The sequence below is a fragment of the Rhinopithecus roxellana genome, chromosome 8, assembly GCF_007565055.1.
Source record: "Rhinopithecus roxellana isolate Shanxi Qingling chromosome 8, ASM756505v1, whole genome shotgun sequence".
NCBI lineage: Eukaryota > Metazoa > Chordata > Mammalia > Primates > Cercopithecidae > Rhinopithecus > Rhinopithecus roxellana.
Genome location: NC_044556.1, coordinates 46,394,327 through 46,418,065, shown reverse-complemented (window position 1 = coordinate 46,418,065; position 23,739 = coordinate 46,394,327). Strand labels below are relative to the sequence as shown.

Below are 23,739 nucleotides of genomic sequence, written 5' to 3'. Positions count from 1 at the left end.
ATAGTCCAGTCAGGCTGGGGTGACAGTGGGTGTTGACGGGAGAGGAATGCTGCTGCCTCCCTTGGTCACCCCAGTTCCAAGATTTGCTGCAAGTCCCAAAGTATTCCTTTTGTATTCATTCCTTCTGGTTGCTGTCTGGGTTTGGCTGAGTGCAAGGGGTTCATTGTTCACCTTCCTCTGGAGATGGTTTCTCCTGACTTCAGAGCCGTGCCATTGTATTTGGTCCCTACTTTGTGCTTTTCTGCTTAGCGTTCTTTTCATGGTGAGGTAGATCTAAATAAGCCTGATTCAGCCGCTGCTTGCAGTGAAGCAACACTGATGTAAATGAGTGTGGAAAGGTTCTCCAGTGTCTTTTTGGACCCAGCAGTAGATCTGTCCTGCTTGCTCTGCCTTTTCTCCGCTGCTCTTACGTTTTTCCTCCAGAGTCACGGCCATATGCCTCATGTTTATATAATTTCCTCTCTAGAGAACACTCACTCCCCCTAACTGCTTCAGTGAGCAAGTTATTTCTGCAGACTCTTATCTCAAGTGCTTTCCTGTCACTTTGGTCCATAGCCATCTGGGCAGTTCTTGGTCTCCAGGAAACAGAGGTCTCTGGTATCAGGAGGAGGAATTACAAGTCAGAGAAGTTACTATGGGACCTGGGGTATTGGGTAGAATTCTCTTATTGCTTTGGAAAAAAGGTAAACCCCCTACCCCAGTGCTGTTCGGTATGAATGGGCCTTTGCTTCCACACTCTTGAAGTAGACTTAGAGAAACAGGCATGGGGAGGACCTCAGGGGAAACTTCCTTAGGGGCCCTTTGGGCAAAACCTGGACAGATAACCTCTGTCTTCTGTATTTCTCTCTAGGGATGGGAGTAGGAGATGGGGAAGAGGGTGGTTTAAAAACAAAAACCTATCTTGTAACTGGATGGGGCAATTGATACCACCAGAAGTCTTCTCAATTTGCCCTTTCTGAGCTGTGGCTTTCCAGTGGGGGAAGAGAAGGAGTGATAGCCTGTATAGGGAAGATGATTCTAGGTTTCCCTAGATTCCCTTTTTTTCCTAAAGTTACATTAGTTGATAACTGTTCTTTGCTGTGTGTTACTCCTCTCAACCTTCCCACTTTGCTAAACTCTTGTGTCTAGCAAATCTTCCCTGATTGACGAAGTCAGAATATATGGATTTTCACCTTCTTGTAACCCAGTAGTTCTCAACTGGGGGAAGTTTTGCCCCCCAGGGAACATTCAGCAAGTCTGGAGACATTTTTGTTTGTCATGACTTAGGGTGCTACTGGCATCCATGTGGGTAGAGGCTAGGGATCCTGCCAAATATCCTATAATGCACAGGACAGCCTCCACAAACAAAAGAATTATCTGGCTGGGCGTGGTGGCTCATGCCTGTAATCCAATCATTTTGGGAGGTCGAGGTGGCTGTGTCGCTTGAGCCCAGGAGTTCGAGACCAGCATGGGCAACATGGTAAAACCCCATCTCTACAAAAAATGCAAAAATTTGGCTGGGCACAGTGGCTCACGCTTGTAATCCCAATACTTGGGGAAGCTGAGGTGGGCGGATCACCTGAGTTCAAGACCAGCCTGGCCAACATGGTGAAACCCTGTCTCTACTAAAAAATACAAAAATTAGCTGGATGTGATGGCGCATGCCTGTAGTCTACTACAGCTACTCAGGAGGCTGAAGGGGGAGAATCACTTGAACCCAGGAGGCAGAGGTTGCAGTGACCCCAGATTGCGCCACTGCACTCTAGCCTGGGCGACAGAGTGAGACTCCATCTCAAAGAAAAAAAAAACAAAAAACAAAAACAAGGGCCGGGCGCGGTTGCTCACACCTGTAATCCCAACACTTTGGGAGTCTGAGGAGGGTGGATCACGAGGTCAGGAGTTCAAGACCAGCCTGACCAACATGGTGAAACCCCGTCTCTACTAAAAAGACAAAAATTAGCCAAGCATGGTAGCACGTGCCTATAATCCCAGCTACTTAGGAGGCTGAGGCAGGAGAATCTCTTGAACCCAGGAGGTGGAGGTTACAGTGAGCCAAGATCACGCCACTGCACTACAGTCTGGGCGACAGAGTGAGACTCTGTCTCAAAAAAAAAAAAAAAATTAGTCGGGCATGGTGGCGGGTGCCTGTAGTCCCAGCCTCTCAGGAGGCTGAGGTGGGAGGATCACCTGAGTCTGGGAGGTGGAGTCTGCAGTGAGCCATGGTTGTGCCATGCACTCCAGCCTGGGTTACAGAGTGAGACGCTGTCTCGAAAAGTAAAAGTTACAAAAATGAAAAAGAAGTATCTAGTCCAAAATACCAGTCATGCTGAAATTGGCAAACCCTGCTATATTTAGTGTGTCTCATTTTGTCTGTTTCATCCCATCCTCTCTCAAAACCAGGCTGAGATAGAAGTTCAAAAGTAAACTGATGGGCTGGGCACGGTGGCTCACACCAACACTTTGGGAGGCCAAGGTGGGCGGATCACTGGAGGTCAGGAGTTCAAGACTAGCCTGGCCAACATGGCAAAACCCCATCTCTACCAAAAATACAAAAATTAGCCGGGCATCATGGCATATGCCTATAGTCCCAGCTACTTAGGAGGCTGGTGCAGGAGAATCACTTGAACCCAGGAGGTGGAGGTTGCCGTGAGCCAAGATAGCACCACTGCCCTCCAGCCTGGGCAACAAAGTAAGACCCTATCTCAAAAAAAAAAGAAAAGTAAGCTGGTAAGAGAGAAGTATTGTGCCCTATGCTGAGCCATAGGCTTTCTGGTCTCATTCTACCCAGCAGAAAGCTTATACCTGGAATGAAATGATATAAGTACCTGCCTCATCGGGTTAAGGATTAAATGATTGATTAATGCATGAAAAAATACAAGAATAATGCCTGGCACATTCAATAAATGCTTAAAAACAAAACAAAACCCAAGACCCTGTCACCTCGATTTTGGGCACTCTAGTTTTAGTATTTTTATTTTATTTATTTATTTGAGACAGAGTTTCGCTCTTGTTGCTCAGGCTGGAGTGCAAAAGGCACGATCTTGGCTCACTGCAACCTCCGTCTCCCGGGTTGAAGCAATTCTCCTGAGTAGCTAGGATTACAGGTGCATACCACCACCCCTGGCTAATTTTTGTATTTTTAGTAGAGATGAGGTTTCATCATATTGGGCAGGCTGGTCTCAAACTCCTAACCTCAGATGATCCGCCTGCCTCGGCCTCTCAAAGTTCTGGGATTACAGGCACCAGCTACCACGCCTGGCCTTGGACTAGATCTTACTTTTTTTTTTTTTTTTTTTTTTTTGAGACGGAGTCTGGCTCTGTCTCCCAGGCTGGAGTGCAGTGGCCGGATCTCAGCTCACTGCAAGCTCCGCCTCCCGGGTTTATGCCATTCTCCTGCCTCAGCCTCCTGAGTAGCTGGGACTACAGGGGCCCACCACCTCGCCCGGCTAGTTTTTTGTATCTTTTAGTAGAGACGGGGTTTCACCGTGTTAGCCAGGATGGTCTCGATCTCCTGACCTTGTGATCCGCCCGTCTCGGCCTCCCAAAGTGCTGGGATTACAGGCTTGAGCCACCGCGCCCGGCCTAGATCTTACTTTTAACCTTTCTTCTCAAAGCCTCTTCACCTGTTCTCATGATTTAGAAGCGTAAGCATCCGGCCGGGCGCACTGGCTCACGCCTGTAATCCCAACACTTTGGGAGGCCGAGGCGAGCAGATCACCTGAGGTCGGGAGTTGGAGACCAGTCTGACCAACATGGAGAAACCCCATCTCTACTAAAAATACAAAATTAGCTGGGTGTGGTGGCGCATTCCTGTAATCCCAGCTACTCTTGAGGCTGAGGCACGAGAACCTGGGAGGCAGAGGTTGTAGTGAGCCGAGATCGCACCATTGCGCTTCAGCCTGGGCAACAAGCAAAACTCTGTCTCAAAAAAAAAAAAAAAAAGAAGTGTAAGCATTCTTTTCCCTGTTATGAAAGTGGGAAGAAATAATCAACCAGGGTTGATATGCCCAAGAGCGTGCCTTGAATATATCAGCTACCTCAAATCCCCTTTTTTGACTATTTGAGTGCCCAAAGAAGATAAGAAATCAGAAGTTTATTTACTGCTTTGTAAGTTAATATTCAAGGAGATAGGAGGAAAGAACACTTTTCTACAAACTGGATACATGTAGAATGCTATCAGCTTAGCTGAAACACTTATACCATCTATGGAATGAGGACCATTAGATTATTTGACCTACCTCCTCTGTGAAGATCAATGAGAGGAAGTGTGTGAAGCCCTATATGAGTATAAGGTAAATGGAGAGGCCAGGCACAGTGGCTCACACCTGTTATCCCAGCACTTTGGGAGGCCTAGGCGGGTGGATCTCTTGAGCCCAGGAATTTGAGACTAGTCTGTGCAACATGGCAAAATCCCATCTCTACAAAAAATACAAAGAATTAGCTGGGCATGGTGGCGCTTTCCTGTAGTTCCAGCTACGCAGGAGGATCAATTGAGCCTAGCAGGAGGTTGAGGCTGCAGTGAGCTGTGATCACGCTACTGCATTCTAGCCTGGGCGATAGAGTGACACCTGTCTCAAAAATATATATAGGTGTTAAAAAAAAAGAAAAAAGGTAAGTGGAAATGGATAGAGATACTTTTGTTAGTTTCCCATTTTCCTTCCTCTCCAGGAGTCCCGACCTCTACATGTTGTGCTGGGAAATGAAGCCTGTGATTTGGACTCCATGGTGTCTGCTCTCGCCTTGGCTTTTTACCTAGCAAAGGTGGGTAAAACAAAGTAGTACCTAGGATCTGAGTCCCTTAGAATGAAAATATCTGGATTCAAGACCCAGCTCTGCCACTTACCAGCATTTAGCATTGGGTAAATTTAAATCCCTTAACTTTGTTGAGTCTCATGCCACCATCTATAAAATCTAAAATGATATTTTGCAGTGTTTCTGTGAGAAAAAAAGTGAGTAAATGTATTTTGGGGGATTTGTAAACCATAAAGCGATATTCAAACAGTTTATTACTGAGTTCCTTATAGGTATCAGTGATCTAGTATGTATTCCTCTGCCCAGGTTAGTTCTTGAGGACTATTCCCCCTCTGCAGCATTGCATCTAGAACTAGGTCTTTACCATGAGTTACCTTGTTTGACCTTCATGTTATCGCTAAGGAGGGAAGGCAAAAGTCATCCTTTCATTTTTATAGACTGGGTATTTGTGGCTTTGAGAAAGGTGGTAACTTACCTAAGTCTGTCTCTTTTGGTCCCAATAGTCTTATTACTTTTTCCTGTCATTGTAAAACATTGTGATGCCTTCTTTTTACTTTCCTGTCTAGACAACTGAGGCCGAGGAAGTCTTTGTGCCAGTTTTAAATATAAAACGTTCTGAGCTACCTCTGCGAGGTGACATTGTCTTCTTTCTTCAGAAGGTTCATATTCCAGAGAATATCTTGATTTTTCGGGATGAGATTGACCTCCATGCATTACACCAGGCTGGCCAACTCACCCTCATCCTTGTCGACCATCATATCTTACCCAAGTAAGCACAAGGAAATTAAATTGCTGCCTATCGTGTACTGTGCTGGGCTCTGATGAGTGAGATATAAAGAGAGGAAGAAAGAGTTTTTGCTGGCTGGGCGCGGCAGCTCACGCCTGTAATCCCAACACTTTGGGAGGCCGAGGTGGGCAGATCACCTGAGGTCAGGAGTTCGAGACCAGCCTGGCCAACATGGCAAAACCCCGTCTCTACTAAAAATACTAAAAATACAATTAGCTGGGCGTGGTGGTTTTAGTGAGCCAAGATCGTGCCACTGCACTCCAGCCTGGGCGACAGAGCAAGACTCCATCTCAAGAAAAAAAAAAAAAGAAAGAGTTTTTGCTTTCAGGGATCTCACAGGCTAATCATAATTGATAGGTCATATTAGATATAGAAAAACAACACAAAATATTGTCAGTTCTGCAGTTATATGTTTGTCTGTGGCATAAAGACATACCCTGTAATAAAAAGAAATAGAACATGTTGAATTCAAACTAAAGGATAACTCAAAAATCATTTAAATCTGCCTTTGGTATCATTATTTAAGATTTTGTGTGCTGGGTGCGATGGCTCACGCCTGTAATCCCAGCACTTTGGGAGGCCAAGGCAACCAGATCCATTAAGCTCCAGGAGTTCAAGACCAGCCTGATCAACATGGCAAAACCATGTTTTTACAAAAAAATTTTAAAAATTAGGCGGTGCATGCCTATGGTCCCAGCTGCTCGGGAGGCTACTCAGGAGGTTGAGGTGGGAGAATCACGTGAGCCCAGGAGGTGGAACGTGCAGTGAGCCAAGATCACACCACTCCACTGCAGCCTGGGAGACAGAGGGAGACCCTGTCTCAAAAAAAAAAAAAAAAAAATGATTCTGAGACAGATTTATTGTAATAGAAACCTTTGAAACATGTTTGCAATTTTCTTTTTTTTTTTTTTTTTTTTTTACTTATTATTTGTTTTTGTACTTATTAAAATTTTTTTGAGAACAGGGTCTTGCTATATTGCCCAGGCAGGTCTCAAATTCCTAGGCTCATGCTATCTTCCTGCCTCTGCCTCCCTAAGTGCTGGATTATAGGTGTGAGCCACCACACCTGGCTTGCAACTCTATTTTTAATTTTAATTTTAATTAATTAATTAATTTTTTTGAGATGGAGTCTCGCTCTGTCACCCAGGCTGGAGTGCAGTGGTGTGATCTCGGCTCACTGCAACCTCTGCCTCCTGGGTTCAAGCTATTCTCCCTGCCTCAGCCTCCCAAGTAGCTGGGATTACAGGTTTGTGCCACCATGCCCAGCTAGTTTTTGTATTTTTTACTAGAGATGGGGTTTTGCGCTGTTGGCCAGGCTGGCCTGGAACTCCTGACCTCAGATGATCCGCCCCTTTGGCCTCCCAAAGTGGCGGGATTACAGGTGTGAGCCACAATGCCTGGCCTATTTTTAATTTTTAAAAAGTGACCTGGTGTGGTGGCTCACGCCTGTAATCCCAGCACTTAGGGAGACCTGTCTGACCAATATAGCGAGACCCTGTTCTCTAAAAAAAAATAATAAATACAAAAATCCATAAACATAGTGTGACCTTGTCTCTACTAAAAATAAAAAAATTTGCCAGGTGCAGTAGTGCATGCTTATAGTCCCAGCTACTTAGGAGGCTGAGGTGGTAGGATCACTGGAGCCCAGGAATCAAGGCTGCAGTAAGCTATGATCACATCACTATACTCCAGCCTGAGTGACAGGGCAAGACTTTGTCTCCAAAAATAATTTTTTTAAGTTATCAAAAGGGCCAGGTGTGGTGGCTCACACCTGTAAACCCAGCACTTTGGGAGGATGAAGTAGGAGGGTTGCTTGAACCCAGGAGTTCAAGACCAACTTGGGCAAGATGGTGAGATCCCATCTCTACAAAAAAATAAAAATAAATAAAAATAAAAAGCACACAAAAAGCAAAAGGTTTTCTACATAAACTCATGATTTTAGAATAATGTATTATTAGAATATATAAATATCTCAGTCCAGGCATGGTGGCTTACGCCTGTAATCCCAGCACTTTGGAAGGCTGAGGCGGGTAGATCACGAGGTCAGGAGATCAAGACCATCCTGGCTAACACGGTGAAACCCCGTCTCTACTAAAAAATAAAAAAAATTAGCCGGGCGTGGTGGTGGGCGCCCATAGTCCCAAATACTCCGGAGGCTGAGGCAGGAGAATGGCGTGAACACGGGAGGCGGAGCTTGCAGTGAGCCGAGATCGCGCCACTGCACTCCAGCCTGGGCGACAGAGTGAGACGTGAGACTCCCTCTTAAAAAAAAAAAAAATAGCTGGGCTTGGTGGCTCGTGCCTGTAGTCCCAGCTATTCGGGAGGCTGAGGCAGGAGAATCGCTTGAACCTGGGAGGCGGAGGTTGCAGTGAGCCAAGATCGCACCACTGCACTCCAGCCTGAGCGACAGAGCGATGCTCTGTCTCAAAAAAAAAAAAAAAAAAAAAAAAAAAATTAGCCAGGCCGGGCGTGGTGGCTCACGCCTGTAATCCCAGCACTTTGGGAGCCTGAGGCGGGCAGAATCACCTGAGGTCAGGAGTTCGAAACCAGCCTGACCAACATAGAGAAACCCCGTCTGTACTAAAAATTCAAAATTAGTCGGATGTGGTGGCGCATGCCTGTAGCCCCAGCTACTCAGGAGGCTGAGGCAGGAGAATTGCTTGAACCCAGAAGCCAGAGGTTGCGGTGAGCCAAGATCATGCCATTGCACTCCAGCCTGTGCAACAAGAACGAAACTCCATCTCAAAAAAATTTTTTTTAAAATTCTATAAATAATAATGTCTATTTAACAAATGTACACATTTATAATAATTCCATCCCTAATTTACTACTGGAAAAAAACGACCAAAAAAGCAACACGAGTATGTGACTTTCCTAAGTCTGTTTGGCTCCTGCTAATATTCTTTTCTTGAGCACATTGTGGTTATAGCAGGATACTGACAGAAGGCAGCCTGAGAGAGCATTATCCATCTATGGATTCATTCAGTAATAAACTTTCCTTTTTTTTCTTTTTTTTTTTTTTTGAGACGGAGTTTTGCTGCTGTTGCCTAGGCTGGAGAGCAACGGCACGATCTCGGCTCACTGCAACCTCCGCCTCCCGGGTTCAAGCAATTCTCCTGCCTCAGCCTCCAAGTAGCTGGGATTACAGGCATGTGCCACCATGCCCGGCTAATTTTGTATTTTTAGGAGAGAAGGAGTTTCACCATGTTGGTCAGACTGGTCTTGAACTCCTGACTTCAGGTGATCCATCCACCCTTGGACTCCCAAAGTGCTGGGATTACAAGCGTGAGCCACTGTGCCACCACTTTTTTTTTTTTTTTTTTTTAAGAGATGGTGTCTCTCTCGCTCTGTCTCATAGGTTGGAGTGCAGCGGCATCATCATAACCTTGAGCTCCTGGGTTCAAGGAATCCTCCCGCCTCAGCCGCCTGTGTAAAAGCATCATTCCTGGCTTTTTTTTTTTGAAACTGAGTTTTGTTCTTGTTGCCCAGGCTGGAGTGTAATGGCGCCATCTCAGCTCACTGCAGTGAGCCTTCCAGATTCAAGTGATTCTCCTGCCTCAACCTCCCAAGTAGCTGGGATTACAAGCATGTGCCACCACGTCCAGCTAATTTTTTGTATTTTTAGTAGAGACAGGGTTTCACCGTGTTGGCAAGGCTGGTCTCGAACTCCTGGCCTCAAGTGATCCACCTGCCTCAGCCTTCCAAAGTGCTGGGATTACACCCGGCCTGGCTAATTTTTTTTTTTTTTTTAAAGAGACGTAGTCTCGCTCTGTCGCCCAGGCTGGAGTGCAGTGGCACAGTCTTGGCTCACTGCAAGTTCTACCTCCCGGGTTCACACCATTCTCCTGCCTCAGCCTCCTGAGTAGCTAGGACTATAGGCGCTCCCGCCACCATACCTGGCTAATTTTTGTATTTTTAGTAGAGATGGGGTTTCACCGTGTTAGCCAGGATGGTCTCCATCTCCTGACCTCGTGATCCACCCGCCTCAGTCTCCCAAAGTGCTGGGATTACAGGTGTGAGCCACCGCACCTGGCCTTTATTTTATATATATATATATATATATACACACACACACACACACACACACACATATATTTTATGGAACAGTTCACAAATGTGCGTGTCATCCTTGCTCAGGGACCATGCTAATCTTCTCTGTATCGTTCCAATTTTAGCACATGTGCTGCTGAAGTGAGCACTGATCTCAGTCTTGAAACAGGACTGGGTGTTTGCTTGGTGAATTGGGAGGGAGGAGGGAAGGTGGTTAGAAAGGCATTCCAGGCAGAGGAAGTAATTAATAGAATTAAATGCAGGCAGGTGTGAAATAGCATGGTGAGCTAGGGGAAATGGAATTTGTTTTGCACAGCTGGAGCATAAAATTTGAGGGAAAAGTAGGACATGGAAAAAGATGAGACAGGGGCAGGCAGGAGGCAGATTATGGAGGCCTCATAGGCCCTTCTAAGGAGATTGGATTTTATTTTAGGCAGTGGGGAACTATTTTAAATTATATTCTGTGTCCTAAAAGAATTAGATTTTCTTTTTTCAAATGATCTTTCAGGCCACTTTGTGAAGGACAGCCCAGGAGGGCTCTTGGTTGGAAGCAGGTGATTGGTTAAGAGACTACTGGAATAGTCCAGATGAGAGATGTTGAGGGCCTAGAACGGGCAGTAACAGAGAGTTAGAAACTAGGGCATGGATAGGAATTAAGATAGAATTCACAGGACCTGGTGACCCACATGGAATCTAAGTATTGAGTGGGTTATAAAAACAGGAGAGATTTGCCGGGCGTGGTGGCTCACAACTGTAATCCCAGCACTTTGGGAGGCTGAGGCGGGCGGATCACAGGGTCAGGAGTTCGAGACCAGCCTGGCCAATATGGTGAAACCCCGTCACTACTAAAAATACAAAAATTAGCCGGGCCTGGTGGTGGGCGCCTGTACTCCCGGCTACTTGGGAGGCCAAGGCAGGAAAATTGCTTGAACCTGGGAGGCAGAGGTTGCAGTGAGCCATGATCTCACCACTGCACTCCAGCCTGGGTGACAGAGCGACACTCTGTCTCAAAAAAAAAAAAAAAAAAAAAAAAGGGGGGAGAGATTTAGATGTTGGGTATCAAGGGTGTCAAGGGTGAAGGGTTGGAAAGGCAAAGCTAAAGGACAGCAAATGTGGGGGTAAGATATTTGCAGCAGGTGCTTCACAGAATTCGCTTATACACTATTTAAAGATGACGCCAATTATAACATTGAAGAAAAGAATTGCCAGGCGCAGTGGCTTATGCCTGTAATCCCAGCACTTTGGGAGGCCAAGGCGGGCAGATCACGAGGTCAGGAGTTTGAGACCGACCTGACCAACACGGTGAAACCCCATCTCTACTAAAAATACAAAAAAAAAAAAATTAGCCAGGCTTGGTGGCGTGTGCCTGGTAATCCTGGTTACGCGGAGGCTGAGGCAGGAGAATCACTTGAACCCGGGAAGCGGAGGTTGCAGGAGCCAAGATCATGCCACTGCACTCCAGCCTGGGCAACAGAGTGAGACTCCATCTCAAAAAAAAAAAAAAGAATTGAGAGGAGTGAGACAGAGGTAAAAATGACCAAAGGTCAGTTTTAAATGCTTGCCTGGCAGATCACCTGAGGTCAGGAGTTCGAGACCAGCCTTGCCAACATGATGAAACCCCATCTCTACTCAAAATACACAAAAGTTAGCTGGGCGTGTTGGCAGGCGCCTGTAGTCCCAGCTACTCAGGAGGCTGAGGCAAGAGAATCGCTTGAACCCAAGATGCAGAGGTTGCAGTGAGCCAAGAATGTACCGTTGCACTCTAGCCTGGGCGACAAGAGTGAAACTCTGTCTCCAAAAAAAAAAAAAAGCTTGCCTAAGACATTTGCATTTTCCTTGATGGGTGGGATAGAGGTTGGCTAGAAGCAGCTGGAGTGTCCCTACCTACCTATCTTTCTTTCTCTTTTCCCATACCCTCCCCTCCACAGAAGTGACACAGCCCTAGAGGAGGCAGTAGCAGAGGTGCTAGACCATCGACCCATCGAGCAGAAACACTGCCCTCCCTGCCATGTTTCAGTTGAGCTGGTGGGGTCCTGCGCTACCTTGGTGACTGAGAGAATCCTGCAGGGGGCACCAGAGATCTTGGACAGGCAAACTGCAGCCCTTCTGCATGGTAAGAGTGGCTTTTGGATTGGGACCCGAGTAGTTCTATTCCTATCCCTGAGAAGGGAGGGTCGAAAAGTCTAGACGCTTCCAGCCTAACCATATGCTGTCAGAGCCATTCAGCTCATACCAAAAGATAGGATTCTTTCGGCGGACAATTAAGTATCTGTTTAAAGGCCTGTGGGATACTTCTTGGAGAAAGTAGAAAGGAAGTACAGGGCAACAGACCAAGAAGCTTCCTCTTGGCATCATTTTATGATGGAAGGAGGACTAGCCAAAAAAGCAGGAAACAGATTCCAATACTAGTTCCTCCAGGAAATAGAGAGGTGACCTTGAGCAGATCTCTTAACCTTTCTTGTTCTCATTTTTCCACTTGTGAAAAAGAGAGAGAGTGAGTTGGACTAGACTGTCTTTTCAACTTAGAAGATTCTTTGCTGGGATTTGGCCTACTCAAGAGGTGTATCTCTGTCTGACTAGGCTGTAAAATCTCTGCTCAGGCTTTCTTTCTACCTTTTTCCCATTTCTTTTCCTACATCTTAGTTTGGATTTGGGAGGTCTGAGGACACAGTCCATCCCAGTTTCTCATTTTGCTTTCAGAGATTTTGCTATACAAATCTCCTTGTATTGTGTCCGTTTGGTGTGAAGGTTATATATGTTCTGGTGGTCGTGTGTGGAGGGTCACAGGATTCAAGTTCCACCATCTCCCTTCTCCACAGGAACCATCATCCTAGACTGTGTCAACATGGACCTTAAAATTGGAAAGGCAACCCCAAAGGACAGCAAATATGTGGAGAAACTAGAAGCCCTTTTCCCAGACCTACCCGAGAGAAATGATATATTTGATTCCCTACAAAAGGCAAAGTTTGATGTATCAGGTATGAAATGTTAGCTGACTTTTCTACCTCCCAGATGAGAAAACAGAAAGGCAAGCCTTGTTCATTATATTATTTTTATTTTTTTTTGAGACGGAGTCTCACTCTGTCGCCCAGGCTGGAGTGCAGTGGCACGATCTCGGCTCACTGCAAGCTCCACCTCTCAGGTTCACGCCATTCTCCTGCCTCAGCCTCCCAAGTAGCAGGGACTACAGGCGCCTGCCACCACGCCCGGCTAACTTTTTGTATTTTTAGTAGAGATGGGGTTTCACCGTCTTGGCCAAGATGGTCTTTATCTCCTGACCTCATGATCCTCACACCTCGGCCTCCCAAAGTGCTGGGATTACAGGCATGAGCCACCGCATGCGGCCATTATTTTTATTTTTTTTGAGACAGAGTCTTGCTCTGTCACCCAGGCTGGAGTGCAGTGGCACAGTCTCGGCTCACTGCCACTTCCACCTCCTGGGTTCAAGCGATTCTCCTGCCTCAGCCTCCCGAGTAGCTGGGATTACAGGCACCCACCACCACGCCCAGCTAATTTTTGTATTTTTAGTAGAGATCGGGTTTCACCACGTTGACCAGGCTGGTCTCGAACTCTTGAGCTCAGATGATCTGCCCGCCTGGGCCTCCCAAAGTGCTGGGATTACAGGCATGAGCCACCGTGCCTGGCCAATTATTTAAATTTTATGCCAGAGAGAAATGAAGTAGCATATTAGCCTAAACATGAAATAATCAATCATTTACTGGATTGTTCTATCCTGGCTCTTGATTAGGATGAGGAGGAATGTATTAAGAGCCTCAGAAGGGCTGGGCGCACTGGCTCGCGCCTGCAGTCCCAGCACTTTGGGAGGCCGAGGTGGGCAGATGACCTGAGGTCAGGAGTTCAAGACCAGCCTGGCTAACATGGTGAAACGCTGTTTCTACTAAAAATACGAAAAATTAGCCAGGCATGATGGTGTGTGCCTGTAGTCCCATCTACTTGGGAGGCTGAGGCAGGAAAATCGCTTGAACCCGGGAAGCGAAGGTTGCAGTGAGCCGAGATCGCGCCATTGCACTCCAGCTTGGGCAACAAGAGCAAAACTCTGTCTCAAGAAAAACAAAAAGAGCCTCATAGGTTCTAGTCTATTCAGAGAATATAGAACATATATATAAAATATGCTGAGAGTATACTAAATTATCAGAGTGAAATCTATAGAATTGGTTAGGGAGGCAAAAGAAATATTTTGTGAGTATACAAAAGACGAGGAGAACCAAAAAAACACCCATATTCTTCTACTCATCTACCACCTGTTGACATAAAAAGGAAAAATGAAAGAAAGAACTCATATAAACAATATAGAAAGAGGGAAAATACAAAGTAAAAGCCTCTGTGCTGGGTTTCATCCTTCTCTCCAAAGTTCCTTGCTGTAAAGGTACCTATTGTCACCAATTATTTTAAGATGGCTTTTGATTATGTGATTACATTTTCTGTTTTTCTTTTTTTTTTTTGAGATGGAGTCCAGGTTCAAATGATTCTCCTGCCTCACCCTCCTGAGTAGCTGGGATTACAGGCGCCCGCCACCACACCCAGCTAATTCTTTGTATTTCTAGTAGAGACAGAGTTTCACCACGTTGGCCAGGCTGGTCCCGAACTCCCAACCTCAGGTGATCTGCCCACCTCAGCCTCCCAAATTGCTGGGATTACAGGCCTGAGCCACCGCACCCAGCGATGATTACATTTTCAATTGTCTCCCCCATTCATTGCCCCAAAGAGAGGCTGTTTTTCCTTTCTTGACCCATCTGGCTGTCCTTGCCTTCTTGATCTTGGGAACCTGGCCTCCCCTGTTTGACCCCTAGTCTCACATCTGCTTTCTAGGACTGACCACTGAGCAGATGCTGAGAAAGGACCAGAAGACTATCTATAGACAAGGCATCAAGGTGGCCATTAGCGCAGTATATATGGATTTGGAGGTAAGAGTAAGTTGTGACTGTGGGTGGGGAGAGAAAACCTTTAGCTATGGATGTTATGCATGTGGCCTTGCACCTCATTTCTGGCTCACCTCCAAAACGTATTTTGTGTCTATCTTCTTGTCTCCACCTCCACTGCGACCACCAGAGTCCAGCATCTCTCACTGCACCACTGTACTAGCCTCAGTACCAGTTTTCCTGCCTCCGTTTTTGCAGCCCTACAAACCATTCTCCCCGAAGCAGCCAGAGTGGTCTTTTTAAAAATTTTTTTTTTTTTTTTTTGAGAGTCATGCTTTGTTCCTCAGGCTGGAGTGCAGTGGTACCATCATGGCTCACTGCAGCCTCAACCTTCCAGGCTCAAGCAGTCCTCTCACCTTAGCCTCCTGAGTAGCTGGGTCCACAGGTGCACACCACCACACCTAGCTTTTGTGTGTGTGTGTGTGTGTGTGTGTGTGTGTGTGTGTATGTGTAGACGGGGTCTCACTATGTTGCCCAGGCTGGTCTCAAACTCCGGGCCTCAAGCAGTTCTCCCACCTTGGCCTCCGAAGTTCTGAGATTACAGGCGTGAGCCACCGTGCCCGGCCTCATTGTACTTTTAATAAAATCTAAAGGACTTACCATGGTTTACAGGGCCATGCTTGATCTGGCCCTTGTCTTTTTCTCTGGCCTCATTTCATTCCAGCTCCACTCCTGCGCTACAGTACTGCAACCACACTGGTTTCTTTTCTGTTCCTCGGAACCATTAAGCTCATTCCCAGATGAGCTTTTCTCTTTGTAGAGCTGGCTCCTTCTTAACATTCAGATGTCTCAGCTCAGATGTCTGTTGTTTTGGGAGGTTTTTCCTGACCACCCTAACTGATGTACTATCTCCTATGCTCAAAAAACCTCTAGCAGTTATGTTTGTTTGTTTGTTTGTTTGTTTGTTTTGAGCCTTACTCTGTTGCCCAGGCTGGAGTGGAGTGGCGCAATCTCAGCTCACTGCAGCCTCTGCCTCCCGGGTTCAAGTAATTATCTTGCCTCAGCCTCTCTAGTAGCCGGGATTACTGGTGCATGCCAGCATGCCCAGCTAATTTTTTGTTTTGTTTTTGTTTTTTGTTTTTTGAGAACGAGTTTCACTCTTGTCCCCCAGGCTGGAGTGCAATGGCGCTATCTCGGCTCACTGCAACTTCTGCCTCCCTGGTTCAAGTGATTCTCCTGCCTTAGCCTCCTGAGTAGCTGGGATTACAGGCACACGTCCCCATGCCCAGTTAATTTTTATATTTTTACTAGAGACAGGGTTTCACCACGTTGGCTAGGCTGGTCTCGAACTCCTGACCTCGAGTGATCCACCCGCCTCGGCCTCCCAAAGTGCTGGGATTATAGGTGTGAGCCACTGCGCCCGGCCATTTTTGTATTTTTAATAGAGACGGGGGTTTCACCATGTTGGCCAGGCTGGTCTTGAACGCCTGACCTCAAGTGATCTGCCCGCTTTGGCCTCTCAAAGTGCTGAGATTACAGGCGTGAGCCACCGCACCCGGCCTGTTTGTTTTTCAAAGCACTTAACATACTAAAAGGATCTTGTTTCCTGGTTTCCCTGTTAATTGTCTATATTCCTCTGCTAGTTTATCAACTCCACCAGGACCCTGTTTCTTTTTTGTCTATTGTAGCTCTAGGACCTTTAACAGTGTCTGGCACATAGCGGATGCTCAGTAAACTTTGTTGAATGTATCGATGAATATAACTTTAATAATAGTGTTCAATTAAATGCTGTATATGGAAACCAAAATTAATAATAATGGTGTCTGAATACCTGGTTCCATGTCATAGTGGTTTAAATCATTCATCTGGCTGGGCATGGTGGTTCACGCCTGTAAATCCCAGCACTTGGAAGGCAGAGGCAGGTGGATCACTTGAAGTCAGAAATCCGAGACCAGCCTGGCCAACATGGGGAAACCCTGTCCCTGCTAAAAATACAAAAACAAAAAAAAAACAAAAAAAAACTGGATACAGTATTGGGCACCTGTAGTCCCAGCTACTCAGGATGCCGAGGCACAAGAATCACTTGAACCCAGGAGGCGGAGGCTGCAGGGAGCCAAGGTCGCTCCGCTGCACTCCAGCCTGGGTGACAGAGCGAGACTCCATCTCAAAAAAATAAATAAATAAAATAATTCATCTGATCTGAATACATACTCTACACAGCTTTCTACTAAGTACTGTGTAAAAATACTAAATAATTAAATAAAACACTATAGCATGGTCTCTTCTCTCATGGTTCGTAACCTAGTTCGAGAAACAAACAAAAACATAAAAGGCTTGCCAAGTACCTTAATCAAGTACAAACTGACATATTAGAAATACCAAGGACTGGCCGGGTACAGTGGCTCATGCCTATAATCCCGGCACTTTGGGAGGCCGAGGCAGGCGGATCACCTGAGGTCAGGAGTTCGAGACTAGCCTGGTCAACATGGTGAAACCCCGTCTCTACTAAAAGTACAAAAATTAGCCAGGCATGGTAGCGGGCACCTGTAATCCCAGCTACTTGGGAGGCTGAGGCAGGAGAATCGCTTGGACTCAGGAGGTGGAGGTTGCAGTAAGCCAAGATCACACCAATGCACTCCAGCCTGGGTGACAGAATGAGACTCATCTCAAAAAAGAAACAAAGGGCCGGGCGCGGTGGCTCAAGCCTGTAATCCCAGCACTTTGGGAGGCCGAGACGGGCGGATCACGAGGTCAGGAGATCGAGACCATCCTGGCTAACACAGTGAAACCCCGTCTCTACTAAAAAATACAAAAATCTAGCCGGGCGAGGTGGCAGGCGCCTGTAGTCCCAGCTACTAGGGAGGCTGAGGCAGGAGAATGGCGTAAACCCAGGAGGCAGAGCTTGCAGTGAGCTGAGATCCGGCCACTGCACTCCAGTCCGGGCGACAGAGCGAGACTCCGCCTCAAAAAAAAAAAAAGAAACAAAAAAGAAAGAAAGAAATGCCAAGGCTTTTAAAAACAAAACAAAACAAAACACAAGAAATGACAAGGATAGAGAAAAGCAGTTTTCACATGTCTGCTCTTATTTGTATACCCCATTATTCTGTTTTAGAATAAAAATACCCACAAGGCGGGCTGGGTGCGGTAGCTCACACCTGTCATCCCAGCACTTTGGGAGGCCAAGGCAGGCGGATCCCCTGAGGTCGGGAGTTTGAGATCAGCCTGACCAACATGGAGAAACCCCATCTCTACTAATGAAAAATTAGCCAGGCATGATGGCACATGCCTGTCATCCCAGCTCCTCGAGAGGCTGAGGCAGGAGAATCGCTTGAACCCAGGAGGAGGAGGTTTCGGTGAGCCAAGATCGCGCCATTGCATTCCAGCCTGGGCAACAAGAGCAAAACTCCTTCTCAAAAAACAAAAAAAATACCCACAAGGCAAAGACTTTGCTTGTTTGATTGCAAGAACAGGAGAGCCTTGAACATGCTAGGCATATTACATACATTATCAGCGTTTTTTTTGTTTTTGTTTTTGTTTGTTTGAGACAGAGTTTCGCTGTTGCTGCCCAGGCTGGAGTGCAATGGCACGATCTGGGCTCACCACAGCCTCCACCTCTCAGATTCAAGCGATTCTCCTGCCTCAGCCTCCCAAGTAGCTGAGATTACATGCATGTGCCACCACGCCCGGCTAATTTTGTATTTTTGGCAGAGATGGGGTTTCTCCATGTTGGTCAGGCTGGTTTCGAACTCCTGACCTCAGGTGATCCGCCCGCCTTGGCCTCCCAAAGTGCGGGGATTACGGGCATGAGTGACCGTGCCTGGCCCAGGGATGTTTTATTGATGATGATGAGAAAGTCCTTCATCCCTCTCCATTTCTTCCCTTTCAGGCCTTTCTGGAGAGGTCTAACCTCTTTGCAGATCTGCATGCTTTCTGCCAGGCTCACAGCTATGATGTCCTGGTCGCCATGACTATCTTTTTCAACACTCACAATGAGCCAGTGCGGCAGTTGGCTATTTTCTGTCCCCATGTGGCACTCCGAACAACGGTGAGTCTGTGTCCCTTCTCCAACCTAAGAGCCTTACAGAGTCTGCCTGTATGTACCTCTGTGCTCTACAGCTGTCCTATAAGGACCTCTCTTAGGTTCTTATATTAACATACTTACACGAGGTCCCTTGACCTGTTCCTGGACCTGTTTCCTCCCCTTTCTGCTTTTTCCCATTCTCTCTGTATATGAATATCCTTTTTTTTTCATTCTTTTTTTTTTTTTTTTAGTGAACATCCTTAATCATAGGATTGTTGAGAAAAGGTGAATTCCAAAAAGAACTAAAGATTCAATTCATACTTTGAAAGAACTTGAAAGAAATCTAGTTAGAAGGAAATGTTACAAATCTGGAGTTAAAATTCCCTTCTTGAGCTAGGGACTGTGGCACGTGCCTGTATTCCTAGCAACTCGGGAGGCTGATGTGGAAGGATTGCTTGAGCTGGAAAGTTTGAGTCCAGCCTGGGCAAAGATAGCAAGACCTCATTTCTATTGGGGGAAAAAAAACAAGCAAACTGTATTCTTGGTTTAATCATGAATTCCTCACCCCTGGAATCACACTGTTGCCTTGAAAATTAGAAATATGAGAGACCTTTTCTGCTATTTACTATACAGGGATTAATTATTCTGTATCGTGCAAACTCTGTAAAGAAGTGATCTAGATCCAGATTTGTTTTCTTTCCTGATCTTCCATTTGGCTATCTTTCCTACTTCCTCTCCTTTCTGTTCCTCTGCTGGTTACTGATTAGCCTAGGGAAGAATTTAAAAGTGGACTTAAGGCTGGGCATGGTGGCTCATGCCTATAATCCCAGCACTTTGGGAGGCTGAGGCAAACAGATCATGAGATCAAGAGACTGAGACCATCCTGGCCAACATGGTGAAACCTCATCTCTTCTAAAAATACAAAATGGCCGGGTGCGGTGGCTCAAGCCTGTAATCCCAGCACTTTGGGAGGCCGAGACGGGCGGATCACAAGGTCAGGAGATCGAGACCATCCTGGCGAACACAGTGAAACCCCGTCTCTACTAAAAATACAAAAAACTAGCCGGGCGAGGTGGCGGGCGCCTCTAGTCCCAGCTACTTGGGAGGCTGAGGCAGGAGAATGGCAGGAACCCGGGAGGCGGAGCTTGCAGTGAGCTGAGATCCAGCCACTGCACGCCAGCCTGGGCGACAGAGCAAGACTGCGCCTCAAAAAAAAAAAAAAAAAAAAAAATACAAAATTAGCTGGGAGTGGTGGTGCGTGCCTATAGTCCCAGCTACTCAGGAGGCTGAGGCAGGAGAATCTCTTGAACCTGGGAGGCAGAGGTTGCAGTGAGCCGAGATCACGCCACTGCACTCCATCCTGCCAACAGAGAGAGATTCCGTCTCAAAAAAAAAAAAAAGATGGGCTTAAGGCAATTCAGGGATTCTGAGGGTTGCCTAGGCTCTGTGAGGACTGCTAAAGACAGAATACAGCCAGATAATCCTTTGCTCTCATAGAAGGTATGTCTGCCCTTTCCCACCTCCCTTTGCCTTTGCCTTCTCCCCAGGAAGCAAATCTGATTTCATTCAGTGTAAGGTAGTTTGTCATTATGAAAAGAACTGCAGTTTTGTTTGTTTGTTTTTTGAGACGGAGTCTTACTCTGTTGCTCAGGCTTGAGTACAATGGTGTGATCTTGGCTCACTGCAACCGCCACCTCCCAGGTTCAGGCAGTTCTCTCACCTCAGCCTGTAGCTGGGACTACAGGCGCCCGCCACCATGCCCGACTAATTTTTGTATTTTTAGTAGAGATGGGGTTTCACCATGTTAGCCAGGCTGGTCTCGAACTCCTGACCTCAAGTGATCCGCCCGCCTTGGCCTTCCAAAGTGCTGGAATTACAAGAGTGAGCCACTGCAGCTGGCCAAGAACTGCAGGGTTTTTTTGTTTGTTTTTTTGTTTTTCTTTGAGACGGAGTCTCGCTCTGTCGCCCAGGCTGGAGTGCAGTGGCCGGATCTCAGCTCACTGCAAGCTCCGCCTCCTGGGTTCACGCCATTCTCCTGCCTCAGCCTCCCGAGTAGCTGGGACTACAGGTGCCCGCCACCTCGCCCGGCTAGTTTTTTGTATTTTTTAGTAGAGACGGGGTTTCACCGTGTTAGCCAGGATGGTCTTGATCTCCTGACCTCATGATCCACCTGCCTCGGCCTCTGAAAGTGCTGGGATTACAGGCGTGAGCCACCACGCCCGGCCAGCTGTGTGGATTTCTAATGACTCTACCATTGTCCAGGCTGCCCCTATGCTTAGAAACAGGAGTCCTTTTCTCTCTCTTTTTTTTTTGAGATGTCTCACTTTGTTGCCCAGGCTGGAGTGGTGCAATGGCACAATCACAGCTTACTGCAACCTCTGCCTCCCTGGTTCAAGCAGTCCTCCAAGCTTCCTAAGTAGCTGGGGCTCCAGGCACACCACCATGGCCAGCTAATTTTTTTTGTATTTTGTTGTAGGGACAGGGTCTCGCTACATTGCCCAGGCTGGTCTCAAACTCCTGGACTCAAGTGATCCACCAGCCTCAGCTTCCCAAAATTCTGGAACTACAGGTGTGGGCCACTATGCCCAGCCAGGAGTCCTTTTCTCACAGTCTACTCTACCATCTCCTCTCTTTCTCCTATGTTAGGGGTAGTATAATATATTGATTTAGAACACTGGCTTTGGTGACAGCTCTGGGCTCAGTGTCTGAAGGGGTGGCCTGCCCCTCCACACCTGTGGGTGTTTCTCGTTAGGTGGAACGAGAGACTTGAGAAAAGAAATAAGGCACAGAGACAAAGTATAGAGAAAGAAAAGTGGGGCCCAGGGAACCGGAGCTCAGCTTACAGAGAACCCACGCTGCCCCGTCTCTGAGTTCCCTCAGTATTTATTGATAATTATCTTTACCATCTTAAAGATAAGGGAGTGGCTGGACAATAGGATCATTGTATTAGGAGGAAATCAGCAGTAAGACATATGAACAAAAATCCCTGTGACATGAATAAGTTTAAAGGAAAATACTGTGCCTTGAGATGCATATGCAAACTCTCCATAAACCTTTTAGAAGCATTGCTCCAGCAAGTCCCACCTTATTCCTGAAGGCGGTTTTCTCCTTGCTCAGTAAACAAAGCATACAATTGGGTTTTACACAGAGATGTTCCATTGCCCAGGGACGGGCAGGAGACAAATGCTTTTCTCTTACTTGAGATTAAGAGAATGGTGATGACCTTTAACCAGCAAGCAGCCTTTAGGCACTTGTTTAACAAAGCACATCCTGCACAGCCCACAATCCATTAAGCCTTGAGTCACCACAGCACATGTCTCTTGCAAGGACAAGATTGGGGGTAGGGTCACAGCATCTCAAATACAGAACAAAATGGAGTCTCTTATGTCTACTTCTTTCTATATAGACACAGTAACAGGCTGATCTCTCTTTCTTTTCCCCACAAGTGTCAGTTTTGCTTCATGCAAATTATGACCTTAGGCAAGTTACCTGATCATCTAATTCTCAGTTTCCCTGCATGTAAGTGAGGGTAATAGTGATACCAATCTTATTTTGTTCAATTAATTCTTCCTCCATCCCTCTTCTGGCCTCTAGATAAATTCTGGTCCCATCCTAGTTCAAGTTCTTGAGCACATTTATACACTTGGAAACAACACTAGATTAGATGCTGGGGTTCCTGGATTCTGGTTTAACTGCCATCATCTATATGATTTTACTCATAATCATCTTACTTAGCTTTAGTTACTTTAATAATAAAATGAAATATACAATCTAAACTGTTTCTTCTGTTTTTAAAGTACCGTGCATGGCTGGGTATGGTAGCTCATGCCTGTAATCCCAGCACTTTGGGAGGCTGAGCTGGGCAGATCACCTGAGCTCAGGAGTTCAAGACCAGCCTGGCCAATATGATGAAACCCCGTCTCTACTAAAAATACAAAAATTAGCTGGGCATGGTAGCAGGCACCTGTAATCCCAGCTACTCAGGAGGCTGAGGCAGGAGAATTGCTTGAACCTGGTGTTTTGTTTTTCTAAGACCACCAGAGCGGGTACAAAAGAACCAGCGACTAGGCAAGGGTAGGAGCAAAACTGCAAGTTTATTTTGGTCACCTAGCTTCAAGGGAAGAAGGTGGGTAGGGAGAGGTCTGTTGGCCCCCCGACAAAAGGGGCCCCCAGAGTCACCCGTACAGCTCTCGGACGGAGTTCCCACAGTCCTGACATCCCGACAGGAGTGGAGGACTGAGGAAGGCCGCGTGTGGCGTGCCTCCGGAGCGGCTTTTCTAGGAGTGGGAGGGCAATAGGCGGGGCACGGGCGTGTCAGGGGGCGTTCCACAGGTGCGACCAGGTAAATCTTGGTCTCTTCAGATTGACATCACCTGGCGCATGCCTAGTTGGTCTGCACCTTCCCGGGTCACCGGCTGGATTTTCGCGCGCGCGGGAAAAGTTGGGGGGGGGATGAAGAACCCGGAAGTGCGCCATCTTGCCTCCGTTCATCCAAACACCTGGGAGGCAAAGGTTACAGTGAGCTAAGATCGTGCCACTGTACTCCAGTCTGGGTGACAGAGCAAGAATCCATCTCAAAAAAGAAAAAAAAATTAAAGCAAAATAAAATAAATAAAACACTGTGTATGAATCCCAGCACTTTGGGAGGCTGAAGCAGGAAGATTGCTTGAGACCAGGATTTGGAGACCAGCTTGGGCAACATAACAAGACCCCATCCCTGTTCTATTTTTAAAAAAAAAAAAAAAGCATATATTTTATATGTATATATATATGATAAAATAAAATACTGTGGGCCGGGCACAGTGGCTCATGCCTGTAATCCTAGCACTTTGGGAGGCCTAGGCAAGAGCGGATCACCTGAGGTCAGGAGTTCGAGATCAGCCTGGCTAACATGGTGTAACCTCATTTCCACTAAAAATACAAACATTAGCCAGGCTTGGTGATACATGCCTGTAATCCCAGCTACTTGGGAGGCTAAGGCAGGCGATTCACTTGAACCAGGGAGGCGGAGGTTGTAGTGAGCCGAGATCACACCCACTGCACTCCAGCCTGGGTGACAAAGCAAGACTCCGTCTCAAAAAAAAGAAAAAAAATACTGTGTATATTAGTGTTCCTTCTGTTGCAAACAATAAAACCAAACTCTGGATAACTTACTTTTTTTTTGTCTTGCTTTATTGCCCAGACTGGAGTGCAATGGTGAGATCTCGGCTCACTGCAGCCTCCGCCTCCCAGGTTCAAATGATTCTCCTGTCTCAGCCTTGCAAGTAGCT

The 23,739-nt window shown here is 46.7% G+C and overlaps 1 protein-coding gene and 1 non-coding gene across 6 annotated transcripts in view; one reads left to right on the top strand and one right to left on the bottom strand.

The window, feature by feature from the left end:
• The window catches only part of PRUNE1 (prune exopolyphosphatase 1), a 31,800-nt gene that overhangs the window by 5,254 nt on the left and 2,807 nt on the right, over positions 1–23,739 (top strand). Inside the window, exons 2-7 of one of the 5 annotated variants that reach the window (XM_010387228.2) lie at positions 4,648–4,740; positions 5,298–5,500; positions 11,497–11,681; positions 12,388–12,546; positions 14,399–14,493; positions 18,335–18,493. In XM_010387228.2, coding sequence (XP_010385530.1) covers positions 4,648–4,740; positions 5,298–5,500; positions 11,497–11,681; positions 12,388–12,546; positions 14,399–14,493; positions 18,335–18,493 — 894 coding nt within the window. Of the gene's footprint in view, positions 1–4,647; positions 4,741–5,297; positions 5,501–11,496; positions 11,682–12,387; positions 12,547–14,398; positions 14,494–18,334; positions 18,494–23,739 lie in introns of those variants that run through there. The other 4 variants (XM_030937082.1, XM_030937083.1, XM_030937084.1 and 1 more) reach the window with 4 other exon arrangements.
• On the bottom strand, positions 9,611–9,717 carry LOC115899348. The gene has a single exon (XR_004059077.1). It is a non-coding gene; the product is annotated as a U6 spliceosomal RNA (small nuclear RNA).